The 18,670-nt window shown below is 48.2% G+C and overlaps 1 protein-coding gene across 2 annotated transcripts in view; it reads left to right on the forward strand.

Moving 5' to 3' along the window:
- The first annotated feature begins 329 nt into the window (after positions 1-329).
- FUOM (fucose mutarotase) overlaps positions 330-18,670 on the forward strand; it is a 193,375-nt gene continuing 175,034 nt past the window's right edge. For both annotated transcript variants that reach the window (XR_010243626.1, XM_063958627.1), the window contains exon 1: positions 330-480. Coding sequence is in view for 1 of the 2 variants with exons in the window: in XM_063958627.1 (XP_063814697.1) it covers positions 396-480 (85 nt within the window). In the remaining variant the exon portion in view is untranslated. The remainder of the gene's footprint in view (positions 481-18,670) is intronic.

The raw sequence follows: 18,670 nt of genomic DNA on the forward strand, positions 1-18,670 counted from the left end.
AATTTCCACTTGATACTCCAGGATGTCACTAACAAGTATAAAAAAGAACTCTGACAGACGCCCATAATGTATTTTAGATCCGATCACTCAATAAATAATTTACAAACCTGGAATATGAACAAATACTAACACTTGCATCCAGATTAAAAAAACACATACGTGCCAGCCGGCAAATATTAGGAACAGAAGCTATGATAGTTTAGGGACATAAAAGCCAAACGTAAATATAATACAGCCGCATTCAGTAAAAAATGTCTATGCACGGTATTAGCATTGGACAATGAAAAAAAAAAACAACGTGTGTCAGCAGCACGCTCGCGCAAGGCATGATGGGAGTGGCAGTGACTTTTCCGGGTTTGTGGCCGGCCATCCTTTGTTTGGGCAACTTATAAGACATGGTTGTTTTGAAGGGTATACCGTCCGTGCTGTCCCCAGAGCTGCTGTATGCTCTGGCCCGGATGGGACATGGTGACGATATCGGTGAGTGTGAAATACTGGATGTGTATTTACGGGTGTATAAAGCAGTCCTGGAAGTGTCTGGTAATTGTTGCTGCATGTAGATCCACCTCTACCCAGCAGGGGGCGCCGCATGACTACAACTTCTCCAGTATGGCATGAGTCCTCGGTACAGGTTACTGCTCACTGCTTCTGTACATTTATATATATACTTTTATAGGATAGTGATAGTCTGAGTTTATAAAGAATTAATTATGAAGAAGCTTACAATTGGACTCTGTGATAATGTACTATTGCATTTGCAAAACTCCTTTGCTAATGTCTTAATCAATTCCAAAAACAGATTTAAGCTTTTTGTACATGTTGCTACCCTTTGTGTCTTTATTGCAGTGTATTTTAACTTGTGTTTACTACTAATGCTATGTAGAGATATATGAAATTTGGCTGTTTTATAAAGCCCCAGGCAGCTAGGTATTAGTGCAGGCCTGGCCAACCTGTGGCTCTCCAGATGTTGTGAAACTACACATCCTAGCCTGCCATGCCACAGTTTTATCATTTCCTAATAGCAAAACTGTGGCAGGGCATGCTGGGATTTGTAGTTTCACAACAGTTGGAGAGCCGCAGGTTGGCCAGGCCTGTATTAGTGCATGCAGAACAAAGTGAAATGACAGGGAAGGAGAGGGAGTGGCCAAAAGGGAATTCTGTATCGGTATGACGGGGAGAGGGTGATGCCTTGGAGAGGCAGTGGGTGACAGAAGAGAGGTGTGGATCATAGGGTCGGCAGTCATTAGGTCGACCACAGGTTACTATTTCCAATCGTAGTCCATGTGGATCATAAAGTATGAAAAAGTTACAAAAATAAAAATAAAGTGAAAAACTCATGTTGACCATTGCCATTCTGACCTAGTGACCATGTCGACCTCATGCATGTCGACAAATAGTTGTCGACCTAATGAGTGAAGACATAAGTGCTGTCGACTTAAAGACCATAATATACCCAGGAGAGAGAGGGTGATGGGGAGATAGTGAGGCAGTGGGTGACGGGGAGGCAGTGGATGATGCCAGGGGGAATGGGTGACAGAGGGTAGCAGGTGATGTAGAGGATGACTGTGAAATGCAGTGAGTGACCTGGAGAGATAGCGGGTGAGGGGAAGAGGCAGGGGAAGAGGCAGTATGTGACAGGAAAGGGTGATGGGGAGGCAGTAGGTGGAAGCGGGAGGGGGTGGCCACAGGCTGGCGAGTTGCAGGCGGTGGCCTGGGGCTGGAGGGGTGTAGTATGTCTGACCGACGCCACGGGTTCTATTCCCACTCTATGGGTGTCGTGGACACCCACGAGTGGAAATAGTCTCTGTTGGTCGGCATGCCGAGCATCGGGATAGTAACCAGTCGGGCTGGTGAAGGAGGTCATGTGACTGTCGGTCAGCTGACTGGCGGTCACATGAATACCACCCGGCTGGAGGGCTGTGGCCTCCCCAGAGCCTCTAATCCCAAGCCTCCTACTGGAACTAAAAAAAAAACCCCAAAATGATAGGGGGGGGGGGGGGGGATGTGAATCCGCCAGTGCTTGCATTCAGAAGTAGATAACCCCCCGTAAGATGAATTGCTAACCAATACTTGAACAATTATTTATCTTACGTCCTAGAGGATGCTGGGGACTCCTTAAGGACCATGGGGTATAGACGGGCTCCGCAGGAGACATGGGCACTCTCAAACTTTAGATGGGTGTGAACTGGCTCCTCCCTCTATGCCCCTCCTCCAGACCTCAGTTAGATCCTGTGCCCAGAGGAGACTGGATGCACTCCAGGGAGCTCTACTGAGTTTCTCTGAAAAGACTTTGTTAGGTTTTTTATTTTCAGGGAGCACTGCTGGCAACAGGCTCCCTGCATCGTGGGACTGAGGGGAGAGAAGCAGACCTACTTTACTGATAGGCTCTGCTTCTTAGGTAACTGGACACCATTAGTTCCAGAGGGTCGGTACACAGGTGTCGTCCTCGCTGTTCGTTACGGAGCCGCGCCGCCGTCCTCATCACAGAGCCGGAAGATAGAAGCCGGGTAAGTATATGAAGTAAGAAGACGACAAAGGCGGCAGAAGACTTTAGATCTTCAGACAGGTACCGCGCAGCGGTCGCGCTGTGCGCCATTGCTCCCACACACACACAAGGCACAGCAAGGGCGCAGGGGGGGCACCCTGGGCAGCAATAATTACCTCACATAACACTGGCACCATTGTTAGATACTGCGTAGGCAGTATATTATAAAACCCCCGCCAGTATAAAAAAATGAGTGGGACCGAAGCCCGCCGTCGAGGGGGCGGGGCTTGATCCTCCAGCACTAACCAGCGCCATTTTCTCCACAGCATGCTGCAGAGCAGTTGCTCCCGGACTCTCCCCTGCTGAACCAAGTAACGGGACAAAAAACGAGGGGGGGGGGGACACATTTATTTGGAGCAAATCATATATATAAAAAAGCGCTGTACAGCCTGGGACTGTGTTTTCAGTGTCTAGTGGCGCTGTGTGTGTGCTGGCATACTCTCTCTCCAAAGGGCCTTATTGGGATATATGAATACGTGTGTGTCGACATGTCTGAAGCGGAAGGCTCGTCTAGGGAAGATGCAGAGCAGATGGTGGTGGTGTCTCCGTCGGCACAGCCGACACCGGATTGGTTGGATATGTGGAATGTTTTAAATGCTAATGTGACCTTATTACATAAGAGATTGGACAAAGCAGAGTCCAAGGAAAAAGCATGGAGTCAATCCATGGCTTTGACTGTGTCACAAGGCCCTTCAGGGTCAAATATACGTCCCTTTTCCCAGATAGCAAACACTGATTCTGACTCCAGTGTCGACTATGATGATGCAAGGTTGCACCCTAGGGTGGCCAAGAGTATTCAATATATGATTATTGCAATAAAATATGTTTTGCATATCACAGAGGACCCCTCTGCCGCTGACACGAGGGTCTGCATGTTTAAGGAAAAGAAACCTGAGGTAACGTTTCCCCCATCTCATGAGCTGAATGCTTTATTTGAAAAGGCTTGGGAAACTCCTGACAAGAGACTGCAGGTTCCCAAGAGGATTATTATGGCGTATCCTTTACCCTCACAGGACAGGTTACGGTGGGAATCCTCACCCACGGTGGACAAGGCCTTGACGCGCTTGTCCAAAAAGGTTGCATTACCGTCCCCGGACACGGCAGCCCTCAAAGATCCTGCGGATCGCAGACAGGAGACTACCTTAAAATCAATTTTATACGACTACTGGTGCCCTGCTCAGACCGGCAGTAGCGTCGGCATGGGTGGGTAGCGCGATTGCAGCGTGGGCAGATAACTTGTCATCTGACATCGACACCCTAGATAAAGATAGTATTTTGTTGACCTTGGGTCACATTAAGGACGCAGCGTTATATATGAGAGAGGCTGCGAGAGATATTGGGCTCTTGGGTTCAAGAGCCAATGCCATGGCAGTTTCTGCTAGAAGGTCCCTGTGGACCCGTCAATGGACAGGTGATGCTGATTCAAAGAGACATTTGGAGGCTTTGCCTTACAAAGGTGAAGTTTTATTTGGGGAGGGCCTCGTGGACCTGGTTTCCACAGCTACCGTGGGTAAGTCTTCTTTTTTGCCTTACGTTCCCCCACAGCAAAAGAAAACACCTCAGTACCAGATGCAGTCCTTTCGGTTGCATAAGTTCAGAAAGGGTCAGGGCTCTTCCTTCCTTGCCAGAGGTAGAGGGAAAAGAACACCAGCTCCAACTAGTTCCCAGGAACAAAAGTCCTCCCCGGCCTCTACAAAATCCACCGCATGACTCTGAGGATCCGCTGAGGGAGTCCGCACCGGTGGGGGCACGTCTTCGGCTCTTCAGCCAGGTCTAGGTTCAGTCGGATTTGGATCCTTGGCGGTAGAAATTGTATCCCAAGGCTACAAACTGGAGTTCGAAGAGGTGCCTCCACACCGATTTTTCAAATCGGCCTTGCCAGCTTCTCCCTCAGAGAGGGAAATAGTTTCAGCTGCCATACAAAAGCTGTGTCAACAGCAGGTGATTATCAAGGTTCCCCTAATGCAACAGGGGAAGGGGTTTTATTCAACCCTGTTTGTGGTCCCGAAGCCGGATGGCTCGGTCAGACCAATTCTGAATCTAAAATCCCTGAACCTATATTTGAAAAGGTTCAAATTCAAGATGGAATCTCTCCGGGCAGTGATCTCCAGCCTGGAAGGGGGGGGGGATTTTATGGTGTCACTAGACATAAAGGATGCATACCTTCATGTCTCCATATATCCTCCTCATCAGGCGTACCTGAGATACGCTGTGCAGGATTGTCATTACCAGTTTCAGACGTTGCCGTTTGGGCTTTCCACGGCCCCGAGAATTTTCACCAAGGTAATGGCGGAAATGATGGTGCTCCTGCGCAAGCAAGGAGTCACAATTATCCCATACTTGGACGATCTCCTGATGAAGGCGAGATCGAGAGATCAGTTACTGAAAAGCGTGCCTCTCTCCCTGAGAGTACTACAACAACACGGCTGGATTCTAAATCTACCAAAGTCGCAGTTGGTTCCGACGACTCGGCTGTCATTTTTGGGCATGGGTCTGGGCACGGGGAAAAAAGAGGGGTTTTTCTCCCGACGGAAAAAGCCCAGGAACTCCAGAACATGGTCAGGGACCTGCTAAAACCAAAATGAGTGTCAGTTCATCAATGCACTCGAGTATTGGGGAAGATGGTGGCGGCCTACGAGGCCATTACGTTCGGCAGGTTCCATGCGAGAACTTTTCGGTGGGACCTTCTGGACAAGTGGTCGGGGTCCCATCTACAAATTCATCAGAGAATAAGCCTGTCCCCCAGGGCCAGGGTGTCTCTCCTGTGGTGGCTGCAGAGTGCTCACCTTCTAGAGCAGGCTTTCCCAACCACGGTCCTCAAGGCTCACTAACAGTGCATGTTTTAGTGATATCCAGGCTTCAGCACAGGTGACTTAATTAGTAGCTCACTTATTTTGATTTAACCGTCTGTGCTGCAGCCTGGATATCACTAAAACCTGCACTGTTGGTGTGCCTTGAGGACCGTGGTTGGGAAAGCCTGTTCTAGAGGGTCGCAGGTTCGGCATTCAAGACTGGGTTCTTGTGGCCACGGACGCGAGCCTCCGAGGATGGGGAGCAGTCACACAAGGAAGAAATTTTCAAGGAATATGGTCAAGCCAGGAGGCTTGTCTACACATGAATGTGCTGGAATTAAGAGCCATATACAACGGCCTACAATAAGCGGAGAGTCTTCTTCGCAACCTACCCGTTCTGATTCAGTCAGACAACGTCACAGCCATGGCGCATGTAAACCACCAGGGCGGGACAAGGAGCAGAGCAGCAATGGCAGAAGCCACCAGGATTCTTCGCTGGGTGGAAAATCATGTAAGCGCTCTGTCAGCAGTCTTCATTCCGGGAGTGGACAACTGGGAAGCAGACTTCCTCAACAGACACGATCTCCATCCAGGAGAGTGGGGACTTCATCAAGAGGTCTTTGCAGAGATAACAAGTCATTGGGGACTTCCTCAAATAGACATGATGGCGTCACGCCTCAACAAAAAGCTTCGGACGTATTGTTCCAGGTCGAGGGACCCTCAGGCAGTGGCGGTGGACGCACTAGTGACACCGTGGGTGTTTCAGTTGGTCTATGTGTTCCCTCCACTTCCACTCATCTCAAAAATATTGAGAATCATAAGACGAACAAGAGTGCAGACAATACTCATTGTTCCAGATTGGCCTCGAAGGGCCTGGTATTCAGATCTTCAGGAAATGATCGCAGAAGATCCGTGGCCTCTTCCTCCCAGGGAGGACCTGTTGCAACAGGGGCCCTGTGTGTTCCAAGACTTACTGCGGTTACATTTGATGGCATGGCGGTTGAACACCAAATCCTAGCTAGGAAAGGTATTCCGGGGGAAGTCATCCCTACTCTAATCAAAGCTAGGAAGGAGGTAACGGCAAAGCATTATCACCGTATCTGGAGGAAATATGTTTCTTGGTGTGAAGACAAGAATGCTCCTACGGAAGATTTTCAGCTGGGTCGTTTTCTCCACTTTCTACAGACAGGAGTGGATTTGGGCCTTAAGTTAGGCTCCATTAAGGTGCAGATTTCGGCCTTATCTATATTCTTTCAGAAGGAATTGGCTTCTCTCCCAGAAGTCCAGACTTTTGTAAAGGGAGTGCTGCACATCCAACCTCCTTTTGTGCCCCCAGTGGCACCGTGGGACCTTAATGTGGTGTTACGGTTCCTTAAATCACACTGGTTTGAACCTCTTCAAACGGTGGAGTTAAAATTTCTCACTTGGAAAGTGGTCATGTTGTTGGCCTTGGCATCTGCGAGACGGGTGTCCGAATTGGCGGCTTTGTCTCACAAGAGCCCCTATCTGATTTTCCTTGTGGATCGAGCGGAGTTGAGAACTCGTCCTCAATTTCTACCTAATGTGGTTTTGTCGTTCCATATGAACCAACCTATTGTGGTGCTTGTGGCTACGGGTGACTTGGAGGATTCCAAGTCCCTTGATGTGGTCAGGGCCTTAAAAATTTATGTAGCCAGGACGGCTCAAGTTAGGAAAACAGGCACTGTTTGTCCTGTATGCGGCCAACAAGGTTGGCGCTCCTGCTTCTAAGCAGACTATTGCTCGCTGGATCTGTAACACGATTCAGCAGGCTCATTCTACGGCTGGATTGCCGTTACCAAATTCGGTAAAGGCCCACTCCACTAGGAAGGTGGGCTCTTCTTGGGCGGCAGCCCGAGGCGTCTCGACATTACAGCTGTGCCGAGCAGCTACTTGGTCGGGTTCAAACACTTTTGCAAAATTCTACAAGTTTGATACCCTGGCTGATGAGGACCTCATGTTTGCTCAATCGGTGCTGCAGAGTCATCCGCACTCTCCCGCCCGGTCTGAAGCTTTGGTATAATCCCCATGGTCCTTAAGGAGTCCCCAGCATCCTCTTGGACGTAAGAGAAAATAAGATTTTAAACCTACCGGTAAATATTTTTCTCCTAGTCCGTAGAGGATGCTGGGCGCCCGTCCCAGTGCGGACAATTTCTGCAAGGCTTGTATATAGTTGTTGCTTACATAAGGGTTATGTTACAGTTGTGATCAGTCTCTGGCTGATGCTGTTTTGTTCATACTGTTAACTGGTTTGGTATATTCCAGATTGTACGGTGTGTATGGTGTGGGCTAGTATGTATCTCGCCCTTAGATTAACAAAAATCCTTTCCTCGTACTGTCCGTCTCCTCTGGGCACAGTTTCTCTAACTGAGGTCTGGAGGAGGGGCATAGAGGGAGGAGCCAGTTCACACCCATCTAAAGTCTTAGAGTGTCCATGTCTCCTGCGGAGCCCATCTATACCCCATGGTCCTTAAGGAGTCCCCAGCATCCTCTATGGACTTGGAGAAAAAGATTTACCGGTAGGTTTAAAATCTTATTTTAATGAATACTTTTTTTTTTTTTTTGTAACCTGTTATTGGCTACTAGCTGGCATACAGAGCGAGTTGTCAGTATGCTCCAATTGTTAGATCACTGTTTAAGAATATGCGCATGCATGAAGCAGCACGGTTGGTGTAATGGTCAGCATTACTGCCTCACAGCACTGAGGTCATGGGTTTAATTCCCACCATAGGCTCTAGCGGGATGCAGTCAATTTACCTACAATCAAAATCCTGACAGTCAAAATACAGACAACCATTGACCGACGTTCAAAATCCCGACAAGGTCAAAATACCAACATGGTCAAAATATCAACATTTAAAATACAGACAAGTTCAAAATATCGACATTTAAAATGTCGATAGGTCAAAGAGTCGACATGAGTTTTACATGTGTAACGCTGTATTAGTAAATGCAATGGAGGATAAGTTTATTGTTCGACTCTAGCTGATGTATTACTGATTATAACGTGTATTATAATAACCTATGTAATTGTATGTACTGTGGTGAAGTGGGGGCACGAGGGTACTTCAGAGACTGTTCTGGAAGCCCTCGCGCCGCTGGAGTTGTGCCGGGGTAACGGACGGTAAGAGAACGAGTCCGCACGAGCCGCGCAGTGGGGGGCAAGAGATGGGCGCAGGAGAGGACAGTTTGGCATAGCAAGGGAGGAAGATAGAGGCTAGTGACGCAGAGATCGGAGCGGCGAGGTACCTCGGTGAACGGCGGGATCCGGAGTCACAGAACATTCTCCTCTGCATCTTGCGATGCCGCCTCAGTGACCACTGCATCGGGGGAACCCAGCATCAGGGAAGTGGCCGCTGAGAGAAGGACTCACCACCGGAGCATTCTCCTGCAGAGCCGCCCCGGGGAGGAGCTGTCCGACGGAGGTCTGCCTTCCACAGAGCGCCAGGCAATGAGATGTGAGTAACTGCTGGGATGCCGCCCAGTAGGGGGAGGACACAATAGAGCTACCCACCCCTTATCATTGTCAGTGTCAGCCAGCCTAGCAGCTCAGCTACAGGGAGAGAGACTTATAGTGTCGGGAGGATAGTGCACTCACCACAGGGAACCTGCGTCACTGAGGATAATCTTATAATCGGTATCAGAGGTATAGCCGATTCAAACGATACCCATGTCACTCCTCCAGGGCATATAGTAGATCCCAGGTCACCATCTGAGTGACCACTGTATGGAAACTATGAATAACATTCTGGTAGAGATTATCAACTCTGAGAAGCAATATCGCGGGAAGTAGGCAAGGAAAGTAAGCCTCATCTACTAGCTTGCTGCACTATCTACCTCGATAGGGGTCCTAGAAACTTACAGCTATATATTGCATACTGCTTAGCTCCCCCGTGTAGGAGAACTGCAATGTTGAACTCATGCAACTATATCTCGCTGCAATGCATTATTTAGACTGTAGAGTATAGTGAATACACTAACACAATCCCTCACCGAGAGGATCTGCAGTACAGGTGGAGCAATACAGATAACTGCCGAGATCATCGATGTGACAAGGGATATTGATTACACTGCGAGGGCCAGATCCCTGACGGAGACCATAGGAGAACTAGGATAACTTCACCACTTTCTAGAAACTATATACTACCCTTGGGATATATAATTTTCTCTATCGTCCTAAGTGGATGCTGGGGTTCCTGAAAGGACCATGGGGAATAGCGGCTCCGCAGGAGACAGGGCACAAAAAGTAAAGCTTTTACAGGTCAGGTGGTGTGCACTGGCTCCTCCCCCTATGACCCTCCTCCAGACTCCAGTTAGATTTTTGTGCCCGGCCGAGAAGGGTGCAATTCTAGGTGGCTCTCATAAAGAGCTGCTTAGAGAAGTTTAGCTTAGGTTTTTTATTTTACAGTGATTCCTGCTGGCAACAGGATCACTGCAACGAGGGACAGAGGGGAGAAGAAGTGAACTCACCTGCGTGCAGGATGGATTGGCTTCTTGGCTACTGGACATGAAGCTCCAGAGGGACGATCACAGGTACAGCCTGGATGGTCACCGGAGCCTCGCCGCCGGCCCCCTCGCAGATGCTGAAGCAAGAAGAGGTCCAGAATCGGCGGCTGAAGACTCCTGCAGTCTTCTAAAGGTAGCGCACAGCACTGCAGCTGTGCGCCATTTTCCTCTCAGCACACTTCACACGGCAGTCACTGAGGGTGCAGGGCGCTGGGGGGGGGCGCCCTGGGAGGCAAATGTAAACCTATATAAGGCTAAAAATACCTCACATATAGCCCCCAGAGGCTATATGGAGATATTTAACCCCTGCCTAAATACAATAAATAGCGGGAGACGAGCCCGCCGAAAAAGGGGCGGGGCCTATCTCCTCAGCACACAGCGCCATTTTCTCTCACAGAAAGGCTGGAGAGAAGGCTCCCAGGCTCTCCCCTGCACTGCACTACAGAAACAGGGTTTAAACAGAGAGGGGGGGCACTAAATTGGCGACATAAATATATTAAAGATGCTATAAGGGAGAAACACTTATATAAGGTTGTCCCTATGTAATTATAGCGTTTTTTGGTGTGTGCTGGCAAACTCTCCCTCTGTCTCTCCAAAGGGCTAGTGGGGTCCTGTCCTCTGTCAGAGCATTCCCGGTGTGTGTGCTGTGTGTCGGTACGTGTGTATCGACATGTATGAGGACGATGTTGGAGGAGGCGGAGCAATTGCCTATGATGGTGATGTCACTCTCTAGGGAGTCGACACCGGTATGGATGGCTTATTTAGGGAATTACGTGAGAATGTCAACACGCTGCAAGGTCGGTTGACGACATGAGACGGCCGACAAACAATTAGTACCGGTCCAGGCGTCTCAGAAACACCGTCAGGGGTTTTTAATAACGCCCATTTACCTCAGTCGGTCGACACAGACACAGACACCGACACTGAATCCAGTGTCGACGGTGAATAAACAAACGTATTCCTTATTAGGGCCACACGTTAAGGGCAATGAAGGAGGTGTTACATATTTCTGATACTACAAGTACCACAAAAAAGGGTATTATGTGGGAGTGAAAAAACTACCTGTAGTTTTTCCTGAATCAGATAAAATAAAATAAAGTGTGTGATGATGCGTGGGTTTACCCCGATAGCAAATATTGGCGTTATACCCTTTCCCGCCAGAAGTTAGGGCACGTTGGGAATGAATAAGGCGCTCACACGCTTATCAAGTGGCGTTACCGTCGCCAGATACGGCCGCCCTCAAGGAGCCAGCTGATAGGCAGCTGGAAAAATATCCTAAAAAGTATATACACACATAAGGTGGTTATACTGCGACCAGCGATCGCCATCAGCCTGGAGATGCAGTGCTGGGTTGGCTTGGTCGGTTTCCCTGACTGAAAATATTTGATTGATATAGAGCATTTAATAGGATGCATTATATATTTATGTATGCGAGATGCACAGAGGGATATGTGCACTCTGGCATCAAAATAAGTGCGTGATCCATATCTCCCAGAAGATGTCATGGACACGACAGTGGTCAGGTGATACATATCCCATACGACACATGGAAGTATGGCCGTATAAAGGGAAAGAGTTATTTGGGGTCGGTCCAACGGACCTGGGGGTCTCGGCAACAGCTGGAAATCCAACCTTTTTACCCCAAGTTACATCTCAGCAGAAACAGACACCGTCTTTTCAGCCTCAATCCTTCCGTTCCCATGAGGGCAAGCGGGCAAAAGGCCAGTCATATCTGCCCAGACATAGAGGAAAGGGAAGTAGACTGCAGCAGACAGCTCCTTCCCAGGAAAGGAAGCCTTCCACCGCGTCTGCCAAGTCCCCAGCATGACGCTGGGGCCGTGTAAGCGGACTCAGGTTAGGTGGGGGTGTAGTCTCAAGAGTCTCAACGCGCAGTGGGATCACTCGCAAGTTGACCCCTGGATCGTACTAGTATTATCCCAGGGGTACAGATTGGAGAGTCGAGACATCTTTTCCTCGCAGGTTCCTGAAGTCTGCGTTACCAACGGCTCCCTCCAACAGGGAGGCAGTATTGGGAAAAATTCACAAGCTGTATTTCCAGCAGGTGATAATCAAAGTACCCCTCCTACAACAAGGAAAAGGGTATTAGTCTTCCACACTATATGGTGGTACTGAAGCCAGACGGCTTGGTGAGACATAGTCTAAATCTGAAATCTTTGAACACTTACATAAAGGTTCAAATCAAGATGGAGTCACTCAGAGCAGTGATAGCGAACCGGAAAGAAGGGGACTATATGGTGTCCCTGGACATCAAGGATTACCTCCATGTCCAAATTTGCCCTTCTCAACAAGGGTACATCGGGTTCGTGATACAGAACTGTCAATATCAGTTTCAAAAGTTGCCGTTGAATTATCCACGGCACCCCGGGCCTTTACCAAGGTAATGGCCGAAAAGATGACTCTCTTCAAAGAAAAGGGCATCTTAATTATCCCTTACTTGGACGATATCCTGAAAGGGGCAAGTTCCAGAGAACAGTTGGAGGTCGGAAAAGAACTATCTAAAGTAGTTCTACGATCGCACGAGTGGATTCTAAATATTCCAAAAATCGCAGCTGTGTTTTCCGATGATACGTCTGCTGTTCCCAGGAATGATTCTGGGCATAGTCCAGAAAAAGGTATTTCTCCTGGAGGGGAAAGCCAGGGAGTTATCCGACCTAGTCAGAAACCTCCTAAAACCAGGCCAAGTATCAGTGCATTAATGCACAGGAGGCCTGGGAAAAATGGTGGCTTCTTACGAAGCGATTCCATTCGGCAGATCTCACGCAAAACATTTTCAGGGAGATTTGCTGGACGAATGGTCCGGATCGCATCTTCAGATGCATCAGCGGATAACCCTGTCTCCAAGGACAAGGGTATCTCTTCTGTGGTGGTTGCAGGAGGCTCATCTACTGGAGGGCCGCAGATTCGGCATACAGGATTGGATCCTGGTGACCACGGACGCCAGCCTGAGAGGCTGGGGAGCAGTCACACAGGGAAGAAACTTCCAGGGAGTGTGGACGAGCCTGGAAAAGTCTCTTCACATAAACATTCTGGAACTAAGAGCAATCTACAATGCTCTAAACCAGGCGGAACCTCTGCTTCAAGGAAGACCGGTGTTGATCCAGTCGGACAACATCACGGCAGTCGCCCATGTAAACAGACAGGGCGGCACAAGAAGCAGGAGTGCAATGGCAGAAGCTGCCAGGATCCTTCGCTGGGCGGAGAATCACGTGATAGCATTGTCAGCAGTATTCATCCCGGACGTGGACAACTGGGAAGCAGACTTCCTCAGCAGACACGATCTTCACCCGGGAGAGTGGGGACTTCATTCAGAAGTTTTCCTCATGATAATAAACCGTTGGGAAAAACCAATGGTGGACATGATGGCGTCTCGCCTCAACAAAAAACTGGACAGGTATTGCGCCAGGTCAAGAGATCCGCAGGCAATAGCTGTGGATGCGCTGGTAACACCTTGGGTGTACCAGTCGGTATATGTGTTTCCTCCTCTGCCTCTCATACCAAAGGTATTGAGGATTATACGGCAAAGAGGAGTAAGAACGATACTAGTGGCTCCGGATTGGCCAAGAAGGACTTGGTACCCGGAACTTCAAGAGATGGTCACGGACGATCCGTGGCCTCTACCTCTGAGAAGGGACCTGCCTCAGCAGGGTCCTTGTCTTTTTCAAGACTTACCGCGGCTGCGTTTGACGGCATGGCGGTTGAACGCCAGATTCTAAAAGAAAAAGGCATTCCTGAAGAAGTCATTCCTACCTTGATTAAGGCAAGGAAAGAAGTCACCGCAAAGCATTATCACCGCATTTGGCGGAAATATGTGGCATGGTGCGAGGGTCGGAATGCTCCGACGAAGGAATTTCAACTGGGTCGTTTCCTACATTTCCTGCAATCAGGATTGTCTATGGGTCTCAAATTGGGATCTATTAAGGTTCAAATTTCGGCCCTGTCTATATTCTTCCAAAAAGAATTGGCCTCAGTTCCTGAGGTCCAGACTTTTGTCAAAGGAGTACTGCATATACAGCCTCCTGTGGTGCCTCCGGTGGCACCGTGGGATCTAAATGTAGTTTTAGATTTCCTCAAATCCCATTGGTTTGAACCACTTAAGAAGGTGGATTTGAAATATCTCACATGGAAAGTGACTATGTTACTGGCCCTGGCTTCGGCCAGGAGAGTATCAGAACTGGCGGCTTTATCTTATAAAAGTCCTTATTTAAGTTTCCATTCAGATAGGGCAGAGCTGCGGACGCGTCCGCATTTTCTCCCGAAGGTGGTGTCAGCGTTTCACCTGAACCAGCCTATTGTAGTGCCTGCGGCTACAAACGACTTGGAAGACTCCAAGTTGTTGGACGTTGTCAGAGCTTTAAAGATATACATTTCAAGGACGGCTGGAGTCAGAAAATCTGACTCGCTGTTTATACTGTATGCACCCAACAAGTTGGGTGCACCTGCTTCTAAGCAGTCGATTGCTCGTTGGATTTGTAACACGATTCAACTTGCACATTCTGTGGCAGGCCTACCACAGCCTAATTCTGTTAAGGCCCATTCCACAAGGAAGGTGGGCTCATCCTGGGCGGCTGCCCGAGGGGTCTCGGCATTACAACTCTGCCGAGCAGCTACGTGGTCAGGGGAGAACACGTTTGTAAAATTTTACAAATTTGATACCCTGGCAAAAGAGGACCTGGAGTTCTCTCATTCGGTGCTGCAGAGTCATCCGCACTCTCCCGCCCGTTTGGGAGCTTTGGTATAATCCCCATGGTCCTTTCAGGAACCCCAGCATCCACTTAGGACGATAGAGAAAATAAGAATTTACTTACCGATAATTCTATTTCTCGGAGTCCGTAGTGGATGCTGGGCGCCCATCCCAAGTGCGGATTATCTGCAAGACTTGTACATAGTTATTGTTAACTATTTCGGGTTATTTTGTTTAGGGAGCCATCTTTCAGAGGCTCCTCTGTTATCATACTGTTAACTGGGTTTAGATCACAAGTTGTACGGTGTGATTGGTGTGGCTGGTATGAGTCTTACCCGGGATTCAAAATCCTCCCTTATTGTGTACGCTCGTCCGGGCACAGTACCTAACTGGAGTCTGGAGGAGGGTCATAGGGGGAGGAGCCAGTGCACACCACCTGACCTGTAAAAGCTTTACTTTTTGTGCCCTGTCTCCTGCGGAGCCGCTATTCCCCATGGTCCTTTCAGGAACCCCAGCATCCACTACGGACTCCGAGAAATAGAATTATCGGTAAGTAAATTCTTATTATCATTGTCAGCTCAAAGGACTCAGCTACTATTTAGTATATTATACAGGGCCCCAACGTGCGCACCAACGAACCATTCGAGGGTAGGGAACGTAATAATAACCAGTGTTACCCTTGCGCGCGCCTAACTGCTAAATGTGATATTTTGGTCCCGGGGTTTTGTTTTTTAATTAATAACCGGTTTCCAAGGTGTTTTTTGTAGTGCATGCAGACACTATTGTATACACACAGGGGGTAATTCTAAGTTGATCGCAGCAGAAATTCTGTTAGCAACTGGGCAAAACATGTGCACTGCAGGGGAGGCAGATATAACATGTGCAGAGAGAGTTAGATTTGGGTGTGGTGAGTTCAATCTGCAATCTGATTTGCAGTGTAAAAATAAAGCAGCCAGTATTACCCTGCACAGAAATAAAATAACCCACCCAAATCTAACTCTCTCTGCACATGTTATATCTGCCCCCCCTGCAGTGCACATGGTTTTGCCCAGTTGCTAACAGAATTCCTGCTGCGATCAACTTGGAATTACCCCCATAGAGTATATTTGTATTGAAATGTTTATAGTGATATAATTATAACTATGAACAAACAAAATATAAGTACTAAAAGTGGTTGGTTGTGTGGTAGTCCTATTTACTGAACTTACCTGTCGCTCGGGATTCCGGAAAAACTCACTGGTACGGGTCTGGAAGACAAGAAAGAAGAACATAGGTAAGGTGAAAGTGAAAGTATATACTGTACTACTCTTACTGTATACCAAACTTATTAACATTTCATACTAAGGGCTTTCCCAAGCTAGACCACTCCAAAACCGCTTGGGTGGAGGCACACTTTAGCAGTACTTAGTGGTAGCCCAAGGGAGTAGCGAGTCGGGAGGGGTTACATTTGGAGGCACTGCTGAGATCGCGACAGAAGAGAACACCTTTAGGAGATACTGGTAACTCTTTGGATCATGGAGGAGGTTACGGTTACGGATATATATAGATGGTGTAGGGAGAAGGGAGTGGAACCTCTCTGCAGTTTTGCTATTATAGGACTGCTTACCTCCGTCAATGATGACTCAGTGCTACGGGCGGTGGGAAACCTTTATGGCATCAGTCAGCCATGCATAGTGGATCGGTGGAAAGGACAATCGGGTGATACCTATGCTATTCTGATTAGTAACCGGAACCCATTGGATAAGACTTTAATCCCTTTCATGGTATTGTTGAAGGGGGTTGTTGGGGGGGAAAGTGCAATTATTGTGGTCAGAAGGGGAGGAGATGGTAGCAGCCGAGGCCATCTCGGAAGGTGATTCTGGTACCGGACCCCTGCTGATAGGGGATTGTCCCCCTATGGCTAACGCGCAAGATTTGTCAGTGAGTAAGGAGGATGTCTCAGGAACAGGAGTAGAAGCGGTAGTAGATTAGATGGTTAGCCAACTGGAGCGTTGGCATTACGAGGGAGGATACCGTAGACTACGAATATTCTCGAGAATTACCCCAGTGCCAGCCGGAGAGGAAAATTATGACATTTGGCGAGAGGCTGCCATTCAGCATTCGGAGGAATGGCACTGCCCAGAGCACATAAAAAAACAGCGAATAGTAGAGAGCTTACGGGGGCCCGCTATGAGGGTAATACAGGCTACTAGGAGGAGTAAAGCGACCGCCACCTTGAAGGATTACATTGAAGCTCTGGATTTCTCATATGGAACCCTCGAGGATGTTGGAGATTTGTTAGCCCGATTGAATCGGACATATCAGGAGCTGGGGGAGATGTTGACTCACTATATTTATAGGGTGGATCGACTGATTTACCAGATTGTAGACAAAGGAGGCATTGACAATGGGGCCGTAGACGAGCGCCGTATGAGACAGGTGCTAAAAGGGGCTTTGACCACCCATCCCGTGGCCCAGAGATTACGTTGTACCAGGGCCCTTGGACCTCCGCCTACTCTGACTGACTTGGTCAAAGAGGTTAAGTTAGAAGAAATACAGATAGATACTAGAGAAAAGAATATTAAAAGAGTGAAAGTGGTATTACCTACTCCATCCCCTCCTACTATGGATGAGAGGCTGTTGAAACTGCTTGAAGAACAAAATAAAAAAATTGATCAGCTGATGCGGCTACTACCAGATCCCAATGAGCCGGAATGACAGAGCAAAGACCGCATTCATTTGCCCGATAGGATTCTTTGAGTTTTTAAAGATGCCCCAAGGCATAAAAGGAGCCCACGCTACGTTTCAATGAACCATGGAAAAAACTGTCGGGGACATGTGCTACCGTGAGGTATTGATGTACCTCGATGACATTATCGTTTTTGGAAAAGACCTAGAAGAGCACAATGAGAGGTTGCTTAAAGTACTAGATCGACTTCAGGTTCGCGGGCTGAAATTGTCCATAGAAAAATGTAAGCTCTGTAGGTCATCTGTAAACTATCTAGGGCACATAGTGAGCAGGCAAGGCGTAGCCACTGATCCGGAAAAAGTGATGACTGTGAAGAACTGGCCCCGACCGGAAAATCTGAAGGATCTAAGATCCTTTCTCGGATACTGTGGCTACTATCGGAAATTCGTGCCCCAATATGCTATAGTTGCCAAACCTTTAACTGAATTGACTCGAGGGTATCCCCCTGTTAAAAGACGATCACCTCATAATAGATTGGATCGGGACAATCTTTATTATAAGCCCCGAGAGCCCTTTGGTGAAAGATGGGCCACCTCCTGTGAGGAAGCTTTTAACCAGCTAAAAGATAGTCTCACCAAATCTCCTGTACTGGCATATGTACAACCAGACTTACCTTACGAGGTCCATATAGATGCTTCTTTTGAGGGTCTAGGGGTGGTGTTGTATCAGCTACATGGGACACAGTTACGCCCCATTGCGTATATTAGTAGAGGATTGTCAACAAGTGAACGAAATTACCCAGTCCATAAGTTGGAGTTTTTGGCTCTCAAATGGGCTGTGAGTAAAAAATTCCACGATTACTTATACAGAGTACAATTTACAGTACAAACGAGTAACAACCCGTTAACGTATAAACAGTCATCTGCGAAGTTGGACTCTACGGGCCATCGGTGGCTGGCTGCCCTGACTAACTATGACTTTACTATCAAATATCGCCCAGGGGCTAACAATCACGATGCTGATGCTCTATCCCGTTTATATCCTGAGGATGGATCAGTAAAAGAAGATGAGTGGATCGGAGTGCCTGCTGCAGCGGTTAAGGGGTTATGTCAACATATAAGTGTTAACCGACATCACGAACCAGCTGCGATATTGTCCACTGGAGCATCTCCTGAGGCCATTCCCCCCCCCCCCCCTACTGTTGGTTAAGTCATATGGAATTGGAGGGTTTAGATATGATAACCCGGGAGCAGATGGTTAGATCACAAAGAGAGGATCCTGATATACTTGCCATATTGAGACTGATAGAGAATCCAAATCTTCCAGGGGTGTGGTCGCAAATGTCCCCAGCTTCCAAAATATTATGGAGACAACGTCCCAAGTTGAGGATATTGAAGGAAGTGTTATATAGGACTGTTCGGAAGAGTGACGGACGCAGT

This window comes from Pseudophryne corroboree, chromosome 3 (assembly GCF_028390025.1).
Source record: "Pseudophryne corroboree isolate aPseCor3 chromosome 3, aPseCor3.hap2, whole genome shotgun sequence".
Lineage (NCBI taxonomy): Eukaryota > Metazoa > Chordata > Amphibia > Anura > Myobatrachidae > Pseudophryne > Pseudophryne corroboree.